Source organism: Arachis hypogaea, chromosome 16, assembly GCF_003086295.3.
Source record: "Arachis hypogaea cultivar Tifrunner chromosome 16, arahy.Tifrunner.gnm2.J5K5, whole genome shotgun sequence".
Classification (NCBI taxonomy): Eukaryota; Viridiplantae; Streptophyta; class Magnoliopsida; order Fabales; family Fabaceae; genus Arachis; species Arachis hypogaea.
In genome coordinates, this window is record NC_092051.1 from 24,105,542 (window position 1) to 24,127,989 (window position 22,448).

General features: G+C 33.6%; 1 protein-coding gene and 1 long non-coding RNA gene across 2 annotated transcripts; one reads left to right on the forward strand and one right to left on the reverse strand.

The window, feature by feature from the left end:
- The first annotated feature begins 1,206 nt into the window (after positions 1-1,206).
- On the forward strand, positions 1,207-4,366 carry LOC112758538 (probable protein S-acyltransferase 12). The gene is made up of 7 exons (XM_025807242.3): positions 1,207-1,688; positions 1,780-2,029; positions 2,146-2,237; positions 2,859-2,985; positions 3,090-3,175; positions 3,520-3,585; positions 3,978-4,366. The coding sequence occupies exons 1-7, from the start codon at positions 1,503-1,505 to the stop codon at positions 4,092-4,094; spliced, it is 924 nt and encodes a 307-aa protein (XP_025663027.1). The 5' UTR covers positions 1,207-1,502; the 3' UTR covers positions 4,095-4,366.
- Positions 4,367-5,521: 1,155 nt separating this feature from the next.
- On the reverse strand, positions 5,522-6,730 carry LOC140179925 (uncharacterized). Its single transcript, XR_011874063.1, has 2 exons — positions 6,388-6,730; positions 5,522-6,273 (listed from the first exon to the last, which is right to left on the reverse strand). It is a non-coding gene; the product is annotated as an uncharacterized lncRNA (long non-coding RNA).
- Between the last annotated feature and the right edge of the window lie 15,718 nt (positions 6,731-22,448).

Sequence of the window (22,448 nt, forward strand, 5' to 3'; positions counted from 1 at the left end):
TATCGACAGAGTTCGAGTCAAGCATAACGGGCTCTAACTATTTATAAGGAGCAAGGTTGCGAGAGCCGGATCGGTCAATAAACCGGTAAGGTTACTGGTTTACTAGTTTACTAGTTTGACCGGAGTTCAATCGGTTTAATTAAATATTAAATAAAATTATTAAAAAACCTATATATAATTTCAAATATATAAATTCAACCTATAATCTTTCAACAATGGAGCTGAAATGCTCGAGTTTCATGCTTTCTAAGACCAAAAGAAATAACTTAATAAGAGAATTTTTGGCAGAAATCCTTTAAAAAATTGGCCGGTTTTGCGCGGTTCAGTGGTTAACCACCAGTTCGATCGGTTTTTTGCCAACGGTTTATGAGGCTAATCGAACTGGTCTGGTAATCAGTTTCCGATTAATCGGGTTGAACCGGCCAATCCGGTTTAGTTTCAAAACTATGATAAAGAGGAAGAAACAACCTGAAAGGGATAATTCCAAAAAAGAATCATACATTCACACCTTCTTATTTATTTATTCACTTGTAATTCGCTTCTTTATTAAGATCATTCCATTAATTTGAGTGTCAGAATACTTTTTGTAGATATTTCTATCCGCTGCGTTCTACTTAAAATAGACAAATAATTTTGCTAACAGATCAATCCGCCACTCTAAGAAGGTGCAATAACTCGGTGGAACCTTCACGGACAAACCACTAACCATCTCAACTTGGAATTGGAATTGAAATATGTAAGCTTCCTATGATGCATGGATATTGACACGGACATAGGACACGACACAACACGGAATACGTCGACACGCAAATTTTAAAATCTTACATGACACGGGAACACGCATACATACAAAATATAAAGTATTTTTTAGATAAATCGTAATGATATTTAATATTTATTGATATTAAAATATAAATTAACTTTTTTGAATTATTTTTAATGTCTTATTTTAATTATATCAAGTATTTAAAATATTTTTTTGTTTTAATAAATAACAATATATACTGTATCTAAATTTATTTTAAGAATATATGTTAAAAATAAGATTGAACACGCTGACACGTGATTGTATTTATGTGTTGCGTGTCCGAAAAATTTTTTTTTATTTTTTATTAAGACACGATTAGATACAGTATACACGCATGTTGAATGAATATTGGTGAGTGTCGTGTCCGATATACAGACACGACAACTCAGCAAGTGTCCGTGCTCCATTGTGATCGTGAGCTCAACAACATCCGACCCGACCCCGCATTCGATCCATCGCCATAAAGTGGGGTGCTTCGCTGTTTCTTACTTTATTTGCAAAGCCGGTTGAGAAGCACAACCGGAAGTCCTATTACCCAAATTCCAAAATCTGAATTGGAAATTGGGATCGCAGCACCCTGGCTTCCGATATCTGGAAACGGCTGTTCCCGGCACGGAGCAGAACAGCAGGACTTGGAGGTGCAGCAGCAGTAAGGTTTCCAATCCCGAAGATCATTACCTCAATTGCTCGTCGAATGGATCACATCAACTTGTTCAAGCTCTGCTCTGCTCTCCGCGTTCTCGGTTACTTCATGATCCTCCTCTTCGCCGCCATCGTCGCCCTCTCCTACTACGCCGTTGTTATCATCGCCTGGGGCCCTCTCTTGTTCCACTCCCATTCCCCACTCGCCTTCCTCATTCTCTTCCTTTTTCACATCCTTGTCAGTTTTCCCTCCTATCTCTCTCTCTCAAAGATTTAACCTTTTTTCTCTTGTTCAATCTTCAATGCTCGTAGTTGTTGCTTGCTTGCAGCTTATACTGTTGACATGGTCCTACTTCATGGTGGTTCTGAATGACCCTGGTTCTGTCCCCCATAATTGGAGGCCTTTGCCCATCTCTCAGCACCACGATTTAGAAGCTGTCACTACTCCTATATCACTCTACTCTCAAGTTGCACCTGAGTCCGAGGCTGCAGCTGAGGCTTCTTCTTCCTCTTCTTCCACTGGCTATTGTACTCGATGCCAGAATGCCAAGCCACCCCGTTGCCATCACTGCTCTGTCTGTATGTCTCTTCCAATATTTTCTCTATTTTCTATGAATCATTTTATACATGACCATGCACAAGCATGCCTCACCTTGTCTTGAGGTTTATATTTGTCTCCTTGATGTATTTTGCAGGCCAAAGATGCGTTCTTAAGATGGATCATCATTGTATTTGGGTGGTGAATTGCGTTGGAGCACGTAACTACAAGTATTTTCTGCTCTTCTTGGTAATTCCATGTCTCCATAGTTGCTACTTTCTTTGTGCTCTACATATTCTTGAGAAGGTTTTGGGATTCTTCCTCTGCATATCGCTTGGAAGGTTTTGACATTTTTTATTACATGATAACACTGAACTTGTCAATTACATATCGGTTGCATCTGCATCAAATCATTCAATGAAATGATTGTTGGCCCACATTTCTGGTAGTTAATTGATAAAACTGAATTAATCAATTCAATGAAATAATTAGAGAAACATCTATCCCTCTTGAGTCTTGTCGATTTGCAGTTGCTGCTCTATCATTAAGAAGATCTAGTGAAGTGATAAAATTTAAGTTTTCCATTTAATAATCCTTTGCTTCTGTATCAAATTATCGAATGGAATATGTGCTTTAACTGCTTTCTCAACATGAATGGGAAAAGTGTTGCTACCTTGTTAGAATGAACAGAAAACACATGCCTAGTACTTTTATTCTAAAGGAAAGCAAATTATAAATTATTGAAGTGCATACTGTTAGAAGAAAACAGGAGGGGTCAGGTGGTGGAGTTGGAAAAGGGATGAATGTCATACTACTCTTTCTGGTATTTGTTTTGCCTAATTTATTTCTCTGTCCCCCTCCTATTAATAGCTATATACATTTCTTGAGACAACACTGGATTGCTTAGCTCTGGTCCCCAGTTTGATCAGATTCTTCAGTGGAGCTAGAAATCATTCATTATCTCCTGGGGGATTTGCTGTAATCTTTTTGGCTTCTAGTAAGTATAAATGTTATACTTATATTAGTCAAGTTAATCTGGGTAGCTTTTATTGAATCCTCATAGCTATTAATGTTTCTTACAGACTGTATGCCTTGATGCAGTTCTCAATTTGGCCTTTGCACTGAGTCTTCTCTGTTTCGTAGTCATGCATATATCTCTTCTCTTAAGCAACACAACTTCGGTAGAGGTAAATTGTTAATCATTTATGAATAAATATTATTTTCTCTTTAACCTTTTTGAAATGGTATGCAATAATGCTATTGGTCAGACATACATTAGAGTTTTGTTAATTCTGAAACCCAGCATGATTCTGTTCACTGAACATGGGAAATATCAAATATGTCAGGCTTTATCAAGCTGTGACAACAGATGATGATATTCATTAATTCAGCTTTGATTGTTGAACATGGTTGTGTACCTCTAAGGCTCTAACTATGATGAAGGCCTGGTACACTGAGTAGTCACCAGATAATTTTGAGAATAACTAAGGTTCTTTTATCTAAAGTGGCTGTTTGGTAAATGATGTTTCAGGTTTATGAAAAGAAAAAAGCAGTCAGGTGGAGGTATGACTTGGGAAGGAAGAAGAATTTTGAGCAGGTAACATTAAATATCAAGTAGTAAAACATCACAAAATAATTGGAAATTGTGAAGTTGATGTTAAATATCTGATTCATGAAGTGCTTTGTTCGGATGAGGAGCGAAAAGGGGAAGAAAGAAAATGGAAGAAATGAAAATAGAAAGAATAGGAAACGAGAGGAAAGGAAGTAAAAGTTGCGTAAAATAATAAGAATTAGCAATTGCTCCTTTTAACGAACAAAGCATTGTTTGATTAGTTTCAATAATCTGATGATTTAACAATGTAACATGAAATGCCGTAATATTAGTAAATCCTGTAATTGTAGTGTGTGATCTCTACCTGGATTAATATCTTGTGAATTTGAGTCACCCTTATCAGATGTTTTCATATGTTCTACCCCTTGTTTTCCAAGGTTTTCGGCACAAACAAGGCGCTATGGTTGTTGCCATTGTTTTCAAAAGAGGATATAGACAACATACCTGCACTAAGGGGGATTGAGTTCCCAACACGTCCGGATCTTGATGTATGAGGCATGGTGACTTGAGCTTTTGTAGTTGAATAAGCGATGCCATCGTCTGCTTTTTCCATTAAGTTTCAGCATGGACATGAAAATATTGCCATTTTTCTTTGAATGTAGCTGTCTAGATGTATATATGTAATCTTGCATTTGATTATTCTTATAAGCAGTTTAGCAACCTGACATCTAAAGGTAATACACTGTACATTTACCTTCGAAATTCAGTCCTAGTGTACTTCTTGACCTGTCTATTATTGCATCATTTTATAAGAGATATTGTCGTACGTTACTAGTGTTCTATGTGGAATTGGTTGAGCTTGAATCATAGTGCGTTATTCGGATTTACATCTTTTGGTATAATCCTATATATACATTGTTTTTGTTTTTTATATAAATATTGAAACAGGAAAAGAAAAGAAAAAATCAGACAGACAATTATAGCCACTTACTAATTGAAGGCATATCATGATAAATTGATAATAATGAAAGTTGGGGGAATTATCTTCGCTCAGCCGCCCACTTTTTCATCATGAAAGTATAACGAGATAACTATACCGAAGTTCTCTTGGATATAAAAAATAGTGTGTATATATTTATAGCGCAAAGTAAATTGAGTTGGTGGTGCGACTCCTTAAAGACAAATAATGTATGGACGTGCAATTTTATTCGATTGTCTTCCTTGTGGGGTAAGATCTCTTCCAACCGTATTAACATGCTCAGGCTAGATTATGGACGTTCGTGTTCTCCACTTTGCTGTATGGTTTTGAGTGACACAAGTTGCTCTATTATTTAAAAGAATTCAATTAGAGAGCTAATTTTTTTCAGGTAATTTTTAAATTTTTTTCTTTTAAATTTTAAATTCTAAACTTCGAAAACTTTTTAAATAAGTAAAAAAAATTTACAATTAAAAATTAACTATTCTTTTTTGTTTTCTACAATATCCTCTATTCTGATAGTAAAAAAAACTAATCCATTGTGAATATGACTTTCGTTTAAGTTTTGTGACCCATGGACTACTGCATACACAAGGCGGAATTTGAACCCCTGAGACTTGTTTAAGCGAACGAGAGAGGTGACTACTCGACCAACCCAAGTTAGTTATAAAAAATCAACTAATGTTAACTAATTAAAAATCTATTTCCTATGCTTATTCTTATTTAAAATGGCTACACAAAGACAATGCATTGTGGAGTTGATTTCCAATTTGCCGAAGGCTGAGTCAACGGCAACGTCCACTTTGTTGTCCTACTGATCATGGATTATTATTATTCCTATTGCTGAAAAGGATTATTCAATCACGTGATTTGTTCAATTTTAGACCCATATTTCAACTCTATTTAGTTAGGTCTAAACTTTCAAAACATAGACAAACACTTATTTTTTCATGACATGCTTATATTATTTGAAACTAAAGCAGAGTATTAAGGGGACGGTTGGAGTTGGAGAAATACTTAAATCTTGAAAGCTGCATTCATTTACAAAGACTTAGCAAGCAGCAATCACCATACGTGGCTAATCAATTCCAATTGGATTGCAGGATCTGGGGAGGGGAACATCTGTGAATATGACTTGCCCCTACCCTACCCTTGCACCCCTTCTTAAGCTTCCACGTCATATATCCCATTTTTCTACATCATATAAAACTGAAGAATTTGGCCCAGATACCAACTACCCCTGTCATGTTCTAACATATCTAATATATTTAATTACAAACCAAAAAAAAACAAGGAACAAAGAAAACAAAAAATGCTGAGAATTGATGGAAGCGTATGTGCTTCGTTAATTGAGAAGAACCATCAAAGATATTACAGAAATCCATTTGACTTGAATTGTACAAAACTGGCAGATGCTAAGGAACTTCCCTTAATTCAAAAGAACTTAAGAATCAAGCTAATCTCTTTGGAACTGGATGATGAAAGGAGGACGTTGCATCCACTGGATCGGTTTTGGCAGTGCAAAAGTCGGGAAGTATAAGAAAGAGACAGCAAATGATTGGTGTGAGGAAGAGAACGAAGCCAAAGGGAACCATCCATAGCTGCTTATTTTTTGGGTGGTATTTGTATAGCCACCAACCAAGAACAAAACCTCCTGCTACGCTTATCACCAAACACAGTAATGAAACAACCAAGTATGCCCTCCTAATTCTTCTGTTCTCTCCATTTTCCTCTCCTTCATTTGATCCCATCTAGCCCTGAAGTTGAAAGTTCGCAGAAACAAACGCATTTTTTTATGATTGGAGACACTAGACACCAACTAACAATAATATCAGCATAAGAAAATATGAAAGCAAGAAAAGAAAACTTGCCTGGCCTCCTGTGGAATATGACGAGAAGGAGAGAGGTTTGTGGGTACGATGGGGATGTGAAAGAAGAAGAGGGGACAAGAGCGGCAACTAAGACATTGGTGCAGGGAAGCTAAGAGGGCAAGAGGACCATGATGTGGGATTCTGTTTCTGCTTTTCAGGGTTATATCCAAGGAAGTTCTTACTTCATTTTCGGACATACTATATACTATAGGGTACTTTCCTTTTTAATAATCAAAGTTGTTAGTAATAGTGGTATAATAGATTAAGAATGCTAGAGGACAGTAAAATTTATTGTTTTAACAATAATTAATGAGCAATGTTCAAAAATATAAATTAAAAATATATTATTAAATTATTACAGTAAAATATTTGATTAATAATAAAAAATAATAAATTTTGTTAATATATATATATATATATATATATCAGAAAATGATTATGGCAATTTCGATGGGAGCTTATCTGAGGTAGATGTAGGTTGCAATCGGTACATCACACACATATGACTTGTAAACTTGTATAAAAAAAATAGATTGATAACATTATTTTAACTAACAATTAAATTAGATAATATATTTTTATTATTCTTAATTTTTTTTAAAAGAAAGAACTTAACACTTGAAATGGAACAAATAACCTATAATTACAAAACATAAAATATAAACAAAAATAATTCTTATGTCATTTTTAGTATAGTCATCAACAACATGAATTAACTACCACATCATTTCCTAACACAACAGAATGATCGAGCAACATAATTAACCACGTCTGTTATCTTGTTTTAAAAAATGACATCATTTTTACATAACTAAATATTCTGTATAATTGAGAGAACCTAATTAACTAACACTTGTGTAACTCTTTTGTCAAAGACATACTCCGCTAACTCTCAAAATGATCTTTTAAGGTATTTGGAATAGTCCACTTCCATTCAAACTCCTTGATCCATGCACACTACACCTGCTAAGAGTACTCACAAGTAACAAAAATGTGTTGTACAGTTTTAACATCCTTCTTACACAAAACGCACAAATTATCATTCCATTCAATGATTCCGAATCTACTTAGCCGCTCCTTTGTGTTGACCCGACCTACTAATACAAATCAGGTGAACAACTCAACTCTAGGCGGAACTAATCCTTTCCAAATTTCTTATGTGAATCTGTAGCTCAGAATATCATTGGCCATAGTCTCTTCTTGTAAAATATGAACAAATGAGTTAGTAGAATAAATGCCTTCCTTGACACATTTTCACACCACTTTATCTTGTACTTCTGCTATCAATCTAACAGATTGCAAGACATGAAGCAACTGATCCAAGGTATCTACCTTCCAATGTCGGAGTTTTCTCTTCCATTGAAATTTTCAAATCCACTCTATACCATCCCAAAACCCACAATCTCTAATTAATGATCCTTTTTGGTTTAAAATCAAGAATTTCGGAAAGGAGTCTTTTAGCTTTCCCACTTGGAGCCAAGTATCCTCCCAAAATCTGGTGGATCTACCATCCCCTACCTCCATAACAAGGTCATCAATCATCCTCTGTCGGACCTGTTAGTCCTTTATATGCAGTTGACATATGTCTCTCTATGGGCCTCCTTTCACTGGTAGTGTCTGAGTTGACAGCAACTGATCAGGGTTTAAGCTATTACAGGAGCACACAATTTTCTTCCATAATGGACAATCTTCCTTTGAGAAATGCCACCGCCATTTAAACAGTAGAGCAGTATTACGAATCACCATATCTCCCACCCCCAACTCTCCTAGCTTTTTTGATGCTTGGACCATCTCTCATTTAACAGGAGCCAGACCAGGTTGTCCATCTTCCTTCCCCCAAAAGAATCTCTTCTGTAATGGGATTATTCTTCGTGCAACCGCATTTGACATCTTATATAAGCTCAAGTAATAAATAGGTAGGCTATTTATTACTGACTTTATGAGTACCAGCTTTTCGGCCTTACTAAGGACCTTTGATTTCCACAAGCTAAGTTTTTCTTCCACCTTATCTATGACTGGCTTCCAAGTTTTTACTAGCCGGGAATTTGCTCCTAGACTAATACCAAGATACCTCATCAGTAGAGATGTCTGCTGGCATCTGAGAAGAAGTCACATCCGACTCACCCACTGCTGACTGCAATTCACTAGGATCAAATTAGACTTGTCAAAATTAATACTCAACTCAGACATCATTTCAAAGCACCTCAAAAGTCTTTGATAATTTCTCACTGTCTCCTCCTCCGGCGGACAGAACAATATAGTGTCATCGGCAAATTATAAATGTGATAATTTTATATTATCCCTACCGACTAAAAGTGGAGAGATTCGCCTATTCCTTATTGCCTCTCCGATCATCCTGTTAAGCAATCCACCACCAGAACAAACAAAAATGGAGATAATGGATCACCTTGACAAAGCCCCCTCTCCATCTTGAATAGTTTTGATGGTGACCTATTAATCAGAATAGAGATAGATGCCGATCTAATACACTCTCTGATCCATGCCCTCCATGTACTACCGAATCCTGTCTTTTCTAATACAGTATCAACAAAGCACCATTTAACTCTATCATATGCCTTTTGAAAATCCAGTTTGATTATCGCTGACGCCTTCTTCTTTAGTTTCAACTATTGCATAATTTTACATGCAATTGAAGCTCCATCATGTATCTTCTTTTTCTTCACAAAGTTACTTTGTAATTTTTCAACTAAAAATGGTATTGCACTCTTCATTCTTCTTGTCAACAATTTAGATATAACTTTATAGACATATCCAACCATATTTATAGGTCTGAGATCTTTTATTTTCTTAGTCCCAGCAAATTTCGGAGCCAACGCTACCCACGTGATATTAGACTCTATTGGTAGCCTTGCCGACTCAAAAAAGTTTATCACAACTGCAGTGAAATCTGTTCCAATATCATGCTAATACTTTTTTTATGAAATTCATATTGTACCCATCATTTTCTGGAGCCTTAGTTGATTCATAGTCCCAAACTGTCTCTTTCACTTCCTCCACTGATGGCATCACCTCAAGGACTTCAGCTTTCTCCCTTTCTAACGATTAACTAAACCATCTCTAAAGCTCAAACTTAGAGAAGCTTTCTAATGGTACAAACATTTATAAAAATCTTTAGTTGAAACTTTTATTCTTGCATGATTCCTCACTAGTCTCCCATTAATCACCAATGATTCAATCCGGCTATTCCTTATTTTTGGCAAAGCAATATTGTGAAAATACCTTGTGTTCCTATCCATCTCCTCAGCATGCTGAGATTTAGACATTTGCTTCTAGTGAATATCCTGCCTAACATACCACTTCTTACAGCAACTCACTGACGTCCTTCTCCTTGCCTCCATTGTACCATCATAAAGTCCACTGCTAACTATATTATCCATCTTCTTTATCTCTTTCTCAAAATGCTTTATCTTCTCAGTTATATCTCTAAAATGCTGCTTATGCCATCTATCCAGTGGTATTGACAACGCTTTCATCTTGTCTAAGAACTGTCTATCTCTTAATTCCCTCCATTCTTCCTTCACCATTCTCAAGAACCCTTCGTTTACTACTTTGTTCCTTAATTGTTGGTTCAATAAGGTTGCGTTTGCAAAATAAATTAAAACTGAGACACAAAGATTGAGAGATTGAAATTAAATTAAATTTTTGTATTATATTTGATTTAAGTGTGTATAACTGAGTTATGTCTTATATCTATTTGGTTCAAGATAAATATAAAGATGAAATAAGAATATTTACTAAAATATATTTAGTTATTAACAAAAATATTATTAAAATTTCAGTCTCTATCGTTAGAAATTTCAGTCCCATGTATCCAATCCTTAGTTCTTCACTTTCTGAAAATATTGAAGAAATTGAGATTTCGAGACTAAAATTTTAGTTTTAATCTCTCGCCACCAAATACACTATTAAATCTCAGTCTCCTAATCGCAAATTTAGTCTTTAAAAGTTAGTTTCTTAGTGTTTTTTTTTAAAAGTTGTTATCTTTGGATTAAATATAAATAACAATTGTGTTTTAAGTAAAATTATAAAGACAAATTCTGTGGTATTTATAATTTTAGTGCCGAAATTATTGAATTTATCTTTTATGGTAAGTTTTAAATATTAAAAAATTTTTACTTTTATATTTTTTAATTTAAATATTAATTTTTATCTCTTTTTAGTAAATTAGGCAAATATATATAGACACCATAGCATGTACCAATTATAAATTTTCAAAGAATCTAGATCACACCTTATAAAATTACAAGATCCAAATACTCTTATGCACGTCGTGTGTAGTTTAGAAAATGGCAACATTACTCATTAATTCATTTTTACAAAAATATAAAAATAAAAATAAAAAACTTGAAAATGAATCTTATACCATTGATTAGATCAAGTAGATTGGCACTTTCATATAAAGAAATGGTATAACAAAAAATGAAATAAAATAAAAATAAGAAATAGTAATTTAAAGTTACTTTATACAATATAATCTATTAAATTTAAATTAATATAACTTGATATAAATTATTTTTCATATTATGATCAAGTAATAAAAAATAAAATTATTTATATCTAATTATTAAAATATTTTTAAAAATATAGTTTAGCATTATATTAAAATAATTTAAATTAGACTAACATGTACTCTAAAAAGTAAAAACACATATATATTAAGATTATTTTTTTCAAAGATATAAATTTTTATTAATATAAAAGAAAGTACAGCTGTCTATTACTACTAGGACCGGATAAAAAAAAGTAGGGTCATAACCCAAACAAAATCTTCAGTAAGTGAAAGTAAGGGATAGCGTTTCTTAAACAAAAAAGAGAGAACAATATTATCAAAATTGGGTATGAAGAAAGTTTGGAAGTTGCAGCATTTTATCGTGGAGCTTGCGAACTGAAGAGAGAATTTCAGCAGGAAATCTTCGTTTGTACTCAAAAATCCATGAATTTCGTTCCTTCTACAAGAACTAGAGAAGAATAGCAAAAAATTGGGAATGGGTCTATCAGGTGGGGTTGGATTTGAGGACTTCCATTGATGATATTCACCATTGGGTAAAGGTACCAAAAGGGTAGGTTGCTAGCAGGTATGCTAATGGACTTTAATTCCACACTTCTTTAGTATATTTGCATGTCACAAAGCAGTAGAGTACTGTTTTCTCTGTTTCCTCTTCTTCTGAGCAGCACGGACAAATTCTAGATGTTGATGGGAAGCGATGGTGAAGGAGGTGGTAGACCAGGAGACGTTGGTGAATGCTCTTCCATAGGAAAATCTTGATTTTGTGAGGGAGAGCCAGCTTCCACAGGGTAACCCATACATCCCTCTGTCTCATCAATTGGGGAAAAAAACTCAATTAGATCGTGATTGAATTGGTATGCCACCAATTTGTCAGATGCAGTGTCATACCTTCCACTCTTGTTCAATACCCACTGAAGTTCATTAGCTCCAGGTTCACTTTTCAAAGTCAATTTTTTGTTAGCAATATCTGCAAGAAAACTTTCATGGATCAATATCTGATTTTACTATTGGTTCTCTGTGAACAGGTCTTTAACCCAGAAAATAGGTTGTCCCAAGTTTGGGTGTTGCAGGCCGCGCATGATAGTAAACGGATACGGAGGAGGTAGCCAAAGGTCTTCATAGATACTCAGCAGGGAGGCCGAGCCAATCTGTCAAGTTATCCCTTTTTCAACTACAGAGTGTCCCTCTAAAAGGCTTCTCCAGCCCATGAAGGTGAGCTTCGTATCTCTGCCTTTAGTGCATCAGTATATTTGTAGTACTTTCCTTTGAGTATTCTGGCTATAAGAGAATTAGGTTGTGTTAGGATCATCCAAAATTGCTTCCCCAGTAAGACTAAATTTTGTGCTTTAAGATCTTTAAAATTCAGTCCTCCTTCCCGCTTCGGTCTTGTCATTGTATTCTAATTTATCCAAGCCATACATCTTTGACTCCTTTTTTGTCACCACCAAAATTGTGTGAGAATGCTGTAGATATATGAGATTAGACTATTTAGAAGTCCGAAGCAAGATAGAGTATAAATTGAAATGGCTTCTCCCACTGTCTTTAGTAGGACTGGTCTTCTCCCTACCGAGAGGAGGCTGCGCTTCCACCCTTGAACCTTGTTACAGACTTTTTAAGATTATTGTTAATAACATTTTAAAATTTTTAATAAATATAAAATAAATATATTAAAAACTTAAAAGTTTTATATATTTTCTATAATAGGTTTTCTAAATTTGTAACATGTAGTTTTACAAACGGTTCAATTTTTTTTTTATTTTTTTAATTTTTTTTTTGTGTTTTGGGATTAACAAATCATGGGGCTTTTAGGCCTTCCCAATTTATACATGAAGTTGTTGGGAAACCCAATAAAATTAGAACGTATTGGGAAGACCAAAATAAGTTGGATATCAAGTTTCTGTCCAATATATACACATATATATCCCTTTCCAGAACCTTAAAAAAAAATATCCCTACATAAAAATTACAAAACGAACACAAAAATAAATAAAAAGAGAAATGCATATATCCTCAGCTTACGGCAGAAATCAATATATCATGCAGGAGAGATTGGACCCAAGAGCTTTAGGATTTAAAATTAAAATTGTTTTATAATTGGCAATTCATATCATCACTTTATTTTTTTATATAATCAATTTATGATAGTTACTTTATAATTTGATATTTTAATTGAAAAATACGCTGACAATATAAATTTTTATATAATAAAAGTAACAAAAAAATAAAATTATTATGTATACTATTTAATAATTAGATAAATTTACCAAATCATAAAAAAATGTTTATAAACCATTTTTCATAATAAAATTGTAAACTTTAAATTATAATTTATTTTAAATTTTTACCGAATATGTTTGATTATAAGAAGGTTAAATTATTTTAATAGTTTCTATAATTTTATCAAATTTTTAATTAGATTATTTTTAAAAAGTTGTAATTAGATATATATTAGATAAAAAAATCTGAGTAACTGTTAACTTTAAAAAAAATTACTATAACGTTAGAACTTTTGCTTCTAGAGAATGTTATAATTTATCCTACAATAATGTAAAACGAATAATTTAAGAATAATTCTTTTTTCTTTTAACAAAAAATAATGAGTAATGATTTATTAAAATTATTTTATCTAATGCAAAGAGTTAATTACAAAGTTTAAAAAATAAAAATTAACTGAAAATTTTTGTAAAACGATCGAGTAATTAAATTCTATAAGAAACAACTTTTCCTTTATTTTTTTATGATATGTTTACTTGAATTGATTGTTTGGATAAAATTTTTGAGATAGAAATATCAAAATAGGAATTCAAAAAACATAAAATAAATGAATTTTATCATCTCTTAAATTAAAAAAAAATTGTATCTCAATTTCTATATTTATAACTAAATAAATTTATATATCCATTATTATTAATGTATTTTCGTAAAATAAAAATAAAATAAAATATTTAAATAAAGCTTTAAGAAGGTTGTTTGGGAAATTTTTCTTATCGTACGCGTATGCAATGTGATTTTATATAGGGTGTTTGTTATGATGTTAAAAATAGTGTCTAATTGTTTAAAAATTTAAAAAATTAATATTTAATTTAAAAATTACTTAATAATTTTAAATATTTAAAATTTATTATATAAATAAATTAAATATAAATTAGGCACAAAATGATATAGACTTTAGAATTAGCCTGTTGATTTTTACTTACTTATATTGTCAACTTGCAGAATCAAAGTTAAAGGGTCTCTCTCCTTATCAAAGATAATTACTACTCATTTATTTAAGAAAAATGTCAAGAGGTAAATATCAAATCGGTACGAAAAAGATTCTAGCGCTAATAAAATAGTACATGATTTTTGTTATTGACAAAATAGTTTCTGCAATAACTTAAAATTTGACAAGCATATCCCTGAGCTCGCCGAAGCACAACTTCAACGAAAATGTTGTTGAGTTGGCCATCGTATTTTGTTGAGATGGCGGCCATATATATATATATATATATACCTAGTTGGAATTTTTAATTAAACAACCTAATCCAACCTTAAAAAACAAAACACCAAACCCCCCTTTCTAGAACCCTAATCCCCTCCCTCCCTAACACACTCTTTTGACTATGAGTTATCCCAAACCTGAAAAATCTCCCCTGAACCCTAATCCAGCGAAGGATCCCCCTCCCCAACGCACTTTTTCAGAACCATACTGATAAACATAAACATAGCAATATCAAAATTCATATTCAAATCTAAATTCATTTAAGCAATCAATCTTAGAATTAAAACCACAACATTCATTAAAAAATCAAAAAAAGAGAATGAAAAATAGAGAAAGACAGATTGATTCTCTAAGAGAATGAATGAAAATAGATGATGAAAATTTACGAATTGGACATCACAATAGATCTCGAAGAAGAAGACGGCGAAGATGATGGCTAGACAAAGGCGGCGAAGTCCGAGGAGAAGGCAGATTGATTCAGTGAGAGAGACAGAGTCATGGAGACAAATCGACAGCGCCAAAGAGATAGACCCGCAAAGATGAACTCGAGGTGGCAGAGAGACGGCACACAGAAGCATAGGCAGAGGGAGAGAAGGCAAGCCACAGGGAGCCAAAACGGCAGCTTCAACACAGACAGAGGAGGCATAGAGACGAGGTGCTAGGATGACGCGACGTAGACAGAGGCAACAGACGAAGCAGGAGCTAGTGGATGCAGAGGACCCAGTGATAAGACGGCGACAGTGCAGTGTTGGTGACAGAGAGTGAGAAGGTTGAGGCGCTGTTTCCAAGTGAGAGAGCAAGAGAGTGTGTTGGAAAAAAAGGGAGAAATTAGGGTTAGGGAAATTTTTCAGGGTAGATTGGGTTAATTAATTAAAAATTTCACCTAGGTATTATACATTAATAAAGTTATCATATCATCAAAATACGGTAGCCACCTTAGCATCATTCTCATCGGAGATGTGCTTTGCAAGCTTAAGGGCACGCTTGTCAAAGTTTAAAATTATCAGGGACTATTTTGTCAATAACAAAGGTTCAATATTATTTTGTCAGCGTTAGAATCTTTCGGGTGCTGATTTGGTATTTATCTCAAAGTAACTTATAAAGGTGACACTACAAAAATTATATAGTTGAAATAAATAATTTCAAAATATATAAATTTTTGTGTTTGTACATGTATTTTTTTAAATAATTATTTAAATATCTTAAAAAATTTTAATTCAATACACAAATAATTTGTTAAATATAAAAATTATTTATTATTTATAAAAATAATATAATTTTTTATTTTTGTCACTTTAAAATATTTATAACATTTGTTTATCACTTATATTTTTTAAAATTATTTTTGTCAATTATATAAAATTTAGAATATCATTCTATTATTTTAACCCTTTAATTTGCACACAATTTACTATCTACCATGGGGGATCATTTTTTTTATATGAGGATTATATGTGTATTATGCTTGGTTACGGAGGTAGGAGTGTATTATACAGTGATGTAATGGCTGCATTTTTTTAAATTATGGAGGAAAAATTAGACCATCCGATTTTTTATTGAAGATAGATACAAATCGGACAGTCCGATTTGTTTGGAGGAAGAAAGTTTGAAAATTTGAAGTACGCAAATCAGTTGGTCCGATTTCTATATTTTAAAATTTTTTTATTTTGATAAAAATCAAATCGGACCGTCCGATTTGTATGATTAAAAAAAATTTAAATACTTACATGCAAGTCGGACCATCCGATTTGTAGGCTTATATATATCCTGCTACTAACCCACTTGGTAGAACTCTCTTCTTCCTCTTCTTCGCCCCTCAGTCCTCCAAAACTCTCCTCCTCTCGTCATGCTCTCTTCCCGTGTTTCAAAAAATTATAATGAGGCTTGTAAAGTCAAAACATAAAATGAATGATATAGTTATGTTAAAAGTATATTATCATGGTCAGATTTTACTACAAACATCTAAAGGAGTAAAATTTGTATGTGAGAATCCATTAGATATTGTTATTCCATTCACACTCTCGTTTGAAGAACTAAAAGATGTGATTTGTGAGAAGATAGATTCTCAAATATCAAGGAGAGTGTCATGTATTTTGTACAGGTATCCTATATCAGTGTTTGGTGGATTCATTCAATTTCAAACTAAATATATAACCAATGAAGGGACATGTAAGAGATGTTTTCAATGTACATTGAAACTCACTCCCAGATGTCGTTCATCGAGTTGTATATTGAGTTTGAATAATCTGAAGTCGACCAAAATATTGAATGAAAAAATTACAATAGTGATAGTGAGAAGGAATTTGAAAGTATCTATAAGGTCGGTGATCTGGGTGAAGATGAAGATCAAGCAGACGACACTATAGAGGCATATGTGGCGGAAGTGGCAAATGTCCTAGCAAACCAGCATCCGTTTGAGGAGCCATCCTTTATGCGCGTATAGGGGTGAATATGGATCGGATCAGATTCACGAAATTTTATTCGAATCCAATCCAAAAACTACAGATAAGATCCGATCTGCAGAGCCATCAGATCAGATTTGATCCGATCCACATACTAAAGGATCGGATAGCGGATCAGAGATGGATACCCATGGATCCAATTCGCATATCCACAATAAATAAATAAATGAATAAATAAATAATATATATAGTTAAATATAACCTAGCCCTAATTTACTTCTTCATTTCAGCGCTCACCAGTCACTACTAAATTACCTAGCCCTAAATCCCAATCTCATCTCACTCCCTCTCCAAGTCTGTCTCACCGTCACCAAACACCAATATTATTCTCATTCATGCTCTGTGCCGCCACACTGGAGGTTGCTCGCCACCAACGTTCCTCAGTTGCACTTTTCTCTTCCTTGTTGCTCTCGTTTCTTCCTTAGTCACAGTCCACGCTTTCTATTGCTCGCCTCCTCCCCATTCCACCAATCTTCTCCTCACCTCTATTCATCATCTCTATTCCAGTGTTCCTCGAGGTTCATTGTCATCGATCTGGACTCTGCTACTACTTGGACTACTTCTATTCCAGTGTTCTTCTATTTGCCTGGTTTTTTCTTTTGCTTCGGTCTTTTCTTCTAGCTTCTGCTTCTATTACTAATTCTTCTCTAGCTTCTCGTTTGCTGGTTCAACTGGCTTCTAGTTCTTCTTTGTCTGGGCTTTAATTTCTTCTGTTTAAGCTCTGGAAGTTTAATTTTTTTACTATTAAATTTAGAAACTATTAGATTAGATTGAATTTTATTGGTACTATTAGAAGATTTTGGTTCTTCAATCTTCTATACTATTATTTGAATTATGGTTTTGTTTGTTGGTATGGAAGAAGATAACTTGTTTGATCTTATTCTTAATTTTGGTATGATTCTGTTGTTCCGTTTAATTTTTTTATGTTTTTCTTAACTTTTGAATTTTTGGGATTTTTTCTTAATTTTTGGTTGGTTCTATTTGAACTTTTGATTTTTTTATTATTTTTTTAATCGGATATATCCAAAATCCAATCTGACCCATAAATTTGCGGATCGGATCGGATCCGAGCATAAAAAATGCGGGTGTGAGATTCGATGAGTTTACGAATCAGATTGAAATTTTGGTGATATCCGATTTGATTCGATCCGTGTGCAGCTCTATGCGCGTATTGGATTTAGGGACCATGCATGCGTCAGAATTTTCTGATTATATAAATGCAGGTATATAATAAAAATATTTGTATGATAGATTAATATTGTAGATTCAGTGAAATTTGAGGTATTATAAGAAGGACTAAAAATTTGTCATTATATATATGGTAGATTGATTAGAAACTATGTGATCTGGGGAACATAATTTATTAAATAGTATTTGATTAGTTATTCATTTAGTTAAATTATAGGATAATCACTTGACTAGGTTTAGATAATCTTTTACTTAAATTTAGATAATTACTTGATTAGGGATAAATATATCTTTATATTTATATTAACTTATTATATATACATTTATATTTATACTAATTTATTAAATATATATTTATATTTATGTTAGTTTATTAAATATTTATTTATAATTTATAGATAGATTTCAATTTTAGAAAATATATTTAATAGTTATTTATTAAATATATATTTCATGGTGTTATTGTAGTAGAGCCTCATTTTTTGGGGGACGATGAAGTCACTGTGGAAATGGAATTCAATTCCAGGAAGGCTACCATTGCGGCGATGAAAGATTATACCATTTGCAAAGGTGTGGACTATCAGGTATATGAGTCGGAACCGATAACATTCTATGCCAAATGTACATAATACGGTACAAGTTGTGATTGACTTATCAGGGTTATCCAAATGCACAAGAAGTACTGTTGGGAGATTAGAAAGTACAATGGTAGTCACACTTGTACCAGAGCCACAATTTCTCAATAGGGACGTTCACGGGTCGGATTGGTTCGGGTTTGGGGTAAAATGAGAACTGAACTAATTAAATTGTAATTGGTTCGATTTTATATTTTTTGTGTGTATACCCGAACCAAACCAAACTAATTAAGAATGGATTGGTTTGGTTCGGATAATTAGATACAATAAAATAGAAATTAAAATAAAATTGAAAAAATGAGATTTTTTTTAGAAAAATAATATAAATATGGTAAATATGTAATATCAACTAACAAGTTAATAATATTTTAACAATAAAAAATACCCATAAATTTACAATTATAATAGAGTTTGGTTAATTATATATATATATATATATATATATATATATATATATATAATTAGAATTTATATTTTTTTATTTAATAAAAGGGTAATTGGGTCTGCGAGATGGTTCAGATTTTGCTTATCCAAAACCAATACTCGAACCAATTAAGATCGGGTATTATCAGGTCGAGTCCAATTATACTCGACTACCCATTGGTTCCAGAACCAATTGAATTGGTTCAGTTCGGGTTCAGACGGGTAATCGGGTTACCCAAACCCGTAAACACCTCTATTTCTCAGGACCATTCGAAGCTGGATTCTAACACAATTGCAGAAGTAATAAAGCCGTTGGTAGAGGCAGATCCCTCTATAAAGGTAAAATCAGTCATTCCGGAAGTTCAATCAAAGTTTAATTACACCATAAGTTATCGTAAAGCATGGTTAGCAAAGGAAAAAGCATTGAAAAATTTTTGGAGGTTGGGAAGCTTCGTCTGAAGTTTTGCCCATATGGTTTGAGGCTATGTGTCATAAGGAGCCATCAATAGCCGTCCATTTTAAAATAATGCCTGCGTACTAGGGGGATGACTTGGTTCCTAGTAACCGGGTATTACATTGAGTCTTCTGGAGTTATTACCCTTACATTAAAGCATTCATACGTTACTAACCGTTAGTGCAGGTGATGGGACTCATTTGTATGAAAAATACAAGAGTTGTCTGTTGGTTGCAGTTTCATAGGATAGTAACAATAATATTGTGCTTATTGCGTTTACGATAGTTGAGGGAGAGATTTCTGATGCGTGACACTTTTTCCTGGGTAACTTGCGACAACATGTGGTGACACGGGATGGTGTGGGAATTATCTTTGATCGACATGACTCCATTAGTTCAGCTATTGCTCGTAGTAACGGAGCTTGGTCACCTCCTAGAGCTTTTCACAAGTTTTGCATCAACAGTATAAAGTCAAACTTTTTGAGAAAATTCAAGGTACCGTACCTGCAAAAGCTTATCGTCAACATAAAAGTTTGTTATTATTACAGTTACCATTATTATGATTTATGAATGTTATTTATGCTTGGCATTTGCACTTTTTTTTATTGCAGGATATTTGAGGACGGCTCGCAAACGGGATGAAACTTACACTAACTGGATGGATCGGATTCCACGTGAACAGTATGCTTTGGGATTTGATGGTGGATACCTATGGGGTCATATGACCACGAATCTAGTAGAATACATCAATTCGGTCTTGAAGGGGGCGCACAATCTCCTAGTCATTGCACTTGTCAAGGCAACATTTTACCGGCTTAATGAGTTGTTTACTAGGACAAGAGCCAAAGTTGAGGCTCGCATTAGTGCTTGACAAGTTTTTTCTAAACTTGTGACCTCCAAATTACATGTAAATCACACTACAAGAAAAATATGAGTATTATTAGATTTACCATCGAATTTATCGTCGTATGTTAGTGTCAGATTTTCTGACGAATTTACCAGCAGATTTGGCAACAAATTCATCAGGTAAAAAAAATTACTGTCGGATTCTAATTTCCGACGATAAATTTGCCGGTAATATTTGGAGGACAAAATGATTTATTGGTGCAAGCATTACCGATAGATTTACAAGCGGATAAATTCGACAGTAACCTTGATTAGTGAAATGTTGCGTTTTGGAGCACCCGAGAAGCTTTATTGTTGGATAAATCTGTCGTTAAATCCGACGGTAATCATACCCTAAATTCGAACTCCGAACCATCTTCCTCTCATTTCGAATCTCTCTCTCTCTCTCCTCATCCTCTCACTTCCCACTATCTCTCTGACCCTCTAATCTTATCTCTCCCTCAAAATTCTCTATGGCAACCCCCTTCGACGGCCCCCTCTTGTCATCCACCGATTCATCTCTCTGGTCTCTCTCTTTCTCTCTCTCTCTCTCTGTCTTTCTCTCCCACGCCGCCACCAACCACCTCTGCTAGCCGCTCCCATAGCCCTATCTTCTTAATTATACTCTATTCATTCTTTTTTAAGGTGAGCCGTAAAGACAAGGAGACGGCAGAGGAGGAGGACGCCGAGGATGGAGATACCGATCCTACATTGGACTTGACAAATTTTCAGCAGCCCAAGCCCCACATCCGCCAGCTGAAGGTGGAGTGCTTTAGAGTCATTCTTCCCGGATTGTGTTCGTGTACCGAGGACCGTGCAACGCTTAAGTGTAGGGGAGGATTCGTGATTTTTGGGGCATAAATTTCTTTTCCGAACACTTTGCACTTTATTTTTGTTTGTTTATTATATTTCTTGTAGATATTTGGAGTACTTTTGACTATTGCATTGTACCTTCTTTTGGTATATATATCTTAGCTTATTCATAGTTTATTTCTAGCTATTGCATATTGCATTTTTACTTTGCATGGTATATAGTTATAGATATTAGTTGTGATTGGATATTGTGAATAGTATAGTGCCTATTTCAATTTTATCCTAAATGTTCATGATGATTTTTGGATAATGAAAATTAGGAAAAGAACTAGAAACTTTTGAAATTGCATCCATTACAACATACATGCATACATAGAAAATAAGTTTGGTGAAAAACAATAAAAAATTTCATGAATTCTCTTTTAGGGCATACCATTGATTTGATTCGAAAAAAATTGTTTTTGAACTTGCTTTGAATGATTTTTGTGGAACATAGTTTTAGAGTTAAGAACATACGACCTGTGAGTTTTTGAGCCTAATTGTATGGTTACATCATTTGACCATAATTTTGATTCTTGTGTGTTGTTTTCTTCTTTATGATTGCAATATTTAGTTTGTTTAATTCTATATGTCCATTATTTAGTGTGTATATATGCATTTACGTGATTGAGGCCTTCATTTTAATTAGCTCACTTACCCTATATACCCTACCATTTCATCTACCTTTGCTAGCCCACTTTGAGCCTTTTTAATCCCCTTTTGTTCTTTATATTGCCACATCACTAACCTTAAGCGAAAAATAATTAATCTTCCTATTTGAATCTTTGATTAGCTTAGGATAGTGAGCGTGTGTGTCATTTAAGTGTGGGAAAATTTGGGAACTTTGGTTGATGAAAATGTGGTTTATGTCTCTTTTGAAAATCTTGGAAATTTGGGGTACATACTCATGTATGAATTAGGTGAACCATATGCATTCTCCTTTGGTATATACTATGTTATTGTTGATAAAAAAGAAAATAGAATTGAAAAAAAAGAGGAAAAAATAAAAAGGAGATAAATTGCCCCAAAGATGAGTAATAATAACAATGCATATGTGTTGTGATTGAAAAGAATGCATGAGTACATGCAAAAGTGAGATTATGGATAGCTAGGTATTGTGTTGGAATTACATAGGTTTTTATATGTTAGGTGAG